Source organism: Pempheris klunzingeri, chromosome 17 (assembly GCF_042242105.1).
Source record: "Pempheris klunzingeri isolate RE-2024b chromosome 17, fPemKlu1.hap1, whole genome shotgun sequence".
In the NCBI taxonomy this organism is placed as follows: domain Eukaryota; kingdom Metazoa; phylum Chordata; class Actinopteri; order Acropomatiformes; family Pempheridae; genus Pempheris; species Pempheris klunzingeri.
The window spans coordinates 23,744,075-23,749,913 of NC_092028.1; the positions used below are offsets into that span (position 1 = coordinate 23,744,075).

Sequence of the window (5,839 nt, forward strand, 5' to 3'; positions counted from 1 at the left end):
GTCATCATGTCAACACTGACCACCAGTGCATGAGCCCTGTGAAGAATACTGCCTTTGGAGATGTAATTGCAAAACAGTAGATGTGATTTGAGATTTCCACCCAGGAGACGAGGACGCCTCCAAAGCTTGAGGATAATGGTTATAACTTGCTTGCTTGAATTTGCTTGTTTTCTCTGGTTTTTTTTATTTCAGACTTGCAAAATGTCTGACTTTGAGGATTTCAGTAAGCCGGGAGGGCCGGCGAACGTGTCTGAGAGCTACCAGCTGAACCCCACCAGCGTGATCGTGTCCGTGGTCTTCTCCCTCATCTTCCTGCTGGGCACCATCGGCAACAGCCTGGTGCTCGCCGTGCTTCTGCGGAGCGGCCAGGTCGGATACAACACGACCAACCTGTTCATACTCAACCTGAGCGTGGCCGACTTCTTCTTCATCATCTTCTGCGTTCCCTTCCAAGCCACCATCTACTCCCTGGAGGGCTGGGTGTTCGGCTCCTTCATGTGCAAAGTGGTCCACTTCTTCATCAACCTCACCATGTACGCCAGCAGCTTCACGCTCGCCGCCGTCTCCGTTGACAGGTGTGTTCGTCATCATCTGTCCACCGTGGGAGAGAAAATATTTGAGAGAAAACTGTGCACATAATCACTCAACAGCACATTACACAACACAGCAATTATGTTTTTAAAAAATACAATTTCCACCTACCTCTCAGGCCCTTATTTGACATTTGAAACACCTATATTCAGATTTCAAATGACCTCGAAACAATTATTGTAAATGAGAGAAAAGGGAGGATGATTATTAACTAAATTAAGGCCACATTTCCAATAAAAGCTCTTTGCTTCCTGTTGAAAAAGCTTCTTGCTTTCACGGCTGCAGCTGCAACAAAGCATGTTTCCACTGTAATTCAATCTGTCAGTTATTTAACCAATCAATCAATCTTTATTTATAGAGCGCCAATTCACAACAGCATTATCTCAAGACGCTTTACATAAAGAGCAGGTCTAGACCAAACTCTTTAATTAGAGAGAGACCAACGATTCAGGAATTCAAAATTAAGGATTCAAGAATTCCCACATGAGCAGCATCAGATATTATATTATATTGATCAACAGTGGAGGAAGAACTCCCCTTTAACGGGAAGAAACCTCGAACAGACCCAGGATCAACGTGGGCGGCTTCTGTAGGGGTCCGCGTTGGGTGGAGGTTGGACAGAGAGAGAGAGAGACAACACAAACAGCAACCAACGTACTAGCAGTGACTATAGTACTAACAATAGGAATGTGACTAAAAGATTAGCAGTATGATATTATTGAAAAACATAACCAACTAATTGTTTAGTCTATTAAAATGTCACAAAAGTTCTCAAAGTCAAAAATGACATCTTCAGGTTGCTTGTTTTGTTTTGCCCAACAGCCCAAAACCCAAAGAAAACAAAATATTCACATTTGAGAGGCTGGACCCACTGAAGTTTTTGACTTTTTCACTTGATAAATGGCACAAAATATTAAATGATTATCAAAATAGTTGATGATTAACATTCGGTGGCTCAGTCAGTTCATACTCCCCTTGTCTTTTGTTTTACTCCACATGGTGTGGTCAAGCTTAAACCTTTACAGAAGTCATTAAAGGTCTCAAATTACAAATCCTTTAATCAGTAATTCATGCTTTGTTGAATCTATTATGCAATACCCACAAATTAAATTACTTTTTCCTAATTAATGTAATCCCTGTCAAAGCTTCAGATTAATAACTGCAGTTAGTCACCTTTATTTCATTTATCTTTGTCTTATTGACACCCAAACATTTGCATTTTTCATTTAAGACTCCATTTTAAGGATTAGGCTTTGGCTGCTGAACACAATATTGTATTATTATCTGAAATCCAAACATGAGTTTCATCATTAAGACTGTGATGTAGTTCATTAAAAAAAAAAAAGGAGGCCAGAAAGAACAGTCATGAAAGATGTATCAATTGAAGGGCTCACAGTATTAATTCAAAGGAATTGATTATGACTTTCAGGGGTGTGAATCAGTAAATGGAGGGCCATAAAGGAATCCAGCAGATCTTCTAGCTGAGACACAATGTTACATGCACACCAGCTCTAATCTGCTGCTGCGATGTGTTATTCTGTTGTTTTAAATGGTTGGCTTGTATCTAACACTAGATTTGTGTATGTCTAGTGGGTCTGAGAGGTACAATACGCCTGCTGTTTCTGGTCAAACCAAAAGGATCTTCCAGGTCTCTCTCTGTAGGGATCCTTTCCATAATGCTGTCACACACTTAGAATAACACTCTGAGCCTGTCAGTGGATCAAACAAGCTCTCAAAGTGGACTTACTCTGACGCACTTCAGCGCAATTGCCCCTCAGGATTACACTGCAGCTACTGAAGCCAGTTTCCAATCCCATAATAAGTAAAAAAAACAACCCTGGTTTAAGAGCCTTGAAAGGGAGGTTGTAAGGAAGCTTTTATTCAAGCCTATACTTCCTTAGATCTGTTCATGCAATTAATGTTTTATTGATTACTTCACCACATAGTTTCACAGTACATTGCATAAATTTTATCACAAATAATTTTTTTCTCGTTTGAAGATAAAACAACAAGAACAGCAAGACCCCAGAGGTTCACATTAATAGAATTAATCAAACATCCATAAGACCTTCCAGAGACGCTGAGCCTGTAGTCTGAATATCTTATGAGGAAATCGTGCATTATCCCCGACTTCAAATTATATCCCACCCTAAGCCATAGTTTGGGCAACAGTCGGTCAATATGGACAGAGTCAGCGTGCAGCTGCCCTCTGCAGCCGACACCCTCTGCTCACATCGGCTGTGTTTACACTTTAGAGGATTCAATAGATTTTCCAACCTGCCAGACAGACGTTTCCTCCTCAGTGTGGAAAAAAGAGCAGGAGCATCTGACTTGGGAGGTTAATGAATTTCTGATGTTTTCCTCCTCAGTTCCTGAGTGACTGAGTCAAAAAAAAAACAAACAGCAATAGCAGCTGCCAGTTACACTTTAGACCAGGAAGCCCCACCAGGAATTAAACCACAGTTCAGCCTGAGTGAGCAGCAGCACTCACACAACACTCTGTGCTTTCTGCTGCTGTGTGCTAAACACAGACGGATCATATGTTTACTGTGATTTCATGCCAGAGAACTACCTGAAATTATTCAATCAGTCTGGCATGATTGCTTCCAATCAGGGAGTAGATTTGCACTTGCAGATTGTAGTTGCAATAACTGAGGTTAACAGTAGTCTCCAACACTTCAAATATACATTAAGAAAATCTATATGGAGATGTTTTTAACCACTGTGTTTAAATGCATCTGTTGGGGCTGCAGTTATACGTCGTGTATGAAGCAGTTCATGTATATATTTGGGCAGAAATTCAATTTGATGCAGTGCAGAGATTTGGGAGGAAAATACAGAAGCAATACTGAAGCAGCATCTGCTTTGAGCCAGGACGCTGTGATGTGTGGGATCATTTTCTCAAGCCTAAAATTTGATTTTAAATATGCCGATTCTGTATTTTACTCAACAAATGTTTCCAAGCACGTTTTTCTACATTTGGAATCCTGTCAAAAACACATAAAGCAAAGTTTCTTGTCAGACATTAACAGATCGTAGCTCATGCTATTCATAGATCTGCCAATTACAAAGTAATGTCTGTGGACTCGCTCTACCTCGGAGCCTCAGTGTGTGAAAAGTAGGTTCAAAGTATCCTCTCCTTTCATGTTGACCACTTCAGTGAGGTTTCAAAGACCAGAGAGGCAGTTTCCTCTGATTCTGGAGAGCTAGCTGAAGTGTCCTCTAAATGCGGCTGGGGTGGACATGCATTAGGAGCGTTACCCAGAATCCCTGCCTTGGGCAAAAGATGCTGCAATATTTCAAGTACACCCAATCCCTCACAGAAGACTGGCTCATAAAACAGCATGTTGAAGGTGGTGGGCACAGTTCTGTGTGCTCAAAAATGAGGAAAAACCAGGTGATGAAGAGGTAATAACTTCAGCAGTAATAAGCGAAAAGCAGTGTGGTGTCGTACTATTGAAAGAGGCTGGTGTCATGCAAACACCAGGCTCTTTGTTTAACCATAGCACCTGAAGCGTGGTTGGATTTACACCTTCGTCGCCTACCTGCTGCCACGGCAGCATCAAAAGCACAGCACAAGGCACTGTCATGTTCTGTATACTATGGTTTTACTAAGAGACGCACAAAAGACATCAGATCCTGTTGAAAAGCTGCACAACCTCTCCATGGATGCTACAGCCGGTTTGGCACATTTCAGCACGTAGTTCTTTATTCAATAAAACCCCCAGATGGCTGAGGTATGCCATCCAACACAGACCCCTCAGTGTGAGCCTCGACTTCTCTAACAGGGAGCGTGGAGGATTTTCCCTTCACATGATTAAACGTCTAACATCTCGAAAAATCTGTCAGACGTGACAATTTCCAGACGGGCTGTTAGCATGTAACGAGGACATTTTATTGGGTTGAGAAATGTATTTTGAGTTTTAAAGTGGCGCAAATAATGTATGGGAAGATGAATTAATAAACTGCAAAGAATTTTTTTCCTGGAATAATTTCATACTTTCTATACATTTTCATAACCTAATGACATTTCTTGATTCTATCATCTAATGTATAATTTTTATAGAATTATTTCGGTACTTCGGTACGTCGTTTGGGTGGCATGCTGATGTATTTTCTGTTCTCTACGTAGGTATCTGGCCATTCGTTACCCACTGCGCTCCAGAGAGCTACGAACTCCGTGCAACGCGGTGGTTGCCATGGTGATCATCTGGGGCCTCTCCTTGGTCTTTGCGGGCCCTTACCTCAGCTACTACGACCTGATCGATTATGCCAACAGCACTGTGTGCATCCCCGGCTGGGAGGAGCAGAACCGCAAGGTGCTGGACACGTGCACCTTCCTGTTCGGCTACGTCATCCCCGTGCTGATTGTGAGTCTCTCGTACACTCGAACCATCAAGTACCTGTGGACGGCCGTCGACCCTCTGGACGGCATGTCGGAATCCAAGAGGGCCAAACGCAAGGTCACCAAAATGATCATCATCGTCACAGTGCTTTTCTGCATATGCTGGCTGCCGTACCATGTGGTGATCTTGTGCTACTTGTATGGCGACTTCCCTTTCAATCAGACTACGTACGCCTTCAGGCTTCTCTCTCACTGCATGGCCTACGCCAACTCCTGTGTCAACCCCATCGTCTACGCTCTGGTGTCCAAGCACTTTCGCAAAGGCTTCAAGAAAGTGTTCAGCTGCATCCTCAGTAAAAAGAGGAGAAATAAGGTCCACGTGGTTCACGTAGCCAACACTGTGCCTGGCTTTGAAGCGGGCTCCACAGAGGTGTCGCAGATGAATGAAGAGAACCTGCGGCAGAATGAATGTGAAATGATTAACAGGCCGATCGCTGAGCCAAGAGAAGCCACAGTAACTCTGAATTTGCCCTTTCAGCGGCAGACTTGATAAATGATTCAGCTTTGTTCAATACAGATTGCCTTATGTGAAAGACATTGGAGCTAATATTCTAAGCTCCTCATCATGATGTTCACATTCGTGGTGGCAAACAGGAGGTAAATGCATAAATATATTATATATATAGGTGTACACAGTGAGTCCACAACCCAAAAAATGTTTGTTTCATCATTTGTGAAAATAATTGTTTTGGCACATAATGTTTTCCATGATGTCCCACTGACACTCAGTCATAAAGCTTTGTTTGCATTCACCAAAAAAAGTCCTGTTTCCACCATTTGCCTTAACAATGGCTTGCACTTTTGTATTTGTTTACTATTTTTCAGTATTTGAGAATCTACATT

General features: G+C 42.3%; 1 protein-coding gene across 1 annotated transcript; it reads left to right on the forward strand.

The window, feature by feature from the left end:
* The first annotated feature begins 201 nt into the window (after positions 1-201).
* galr2b (galanin receptor 2b) lies at positions 202-5,486 on the forward strand. Its single transcript, XM_070848510.1, has 2 exons — positions 202-575; positions 4,724-5,486. Exons 1-2 carry the CDS (start codon positions 202-204, stop codon positions 5,484-5,486), a joined length of 1,137 nt encoding a protein of 378 aa, XP_070704611.1.
* The last annotated feature ends 353 nt before the right edge of the window (positions 5,487-5,839 follow it).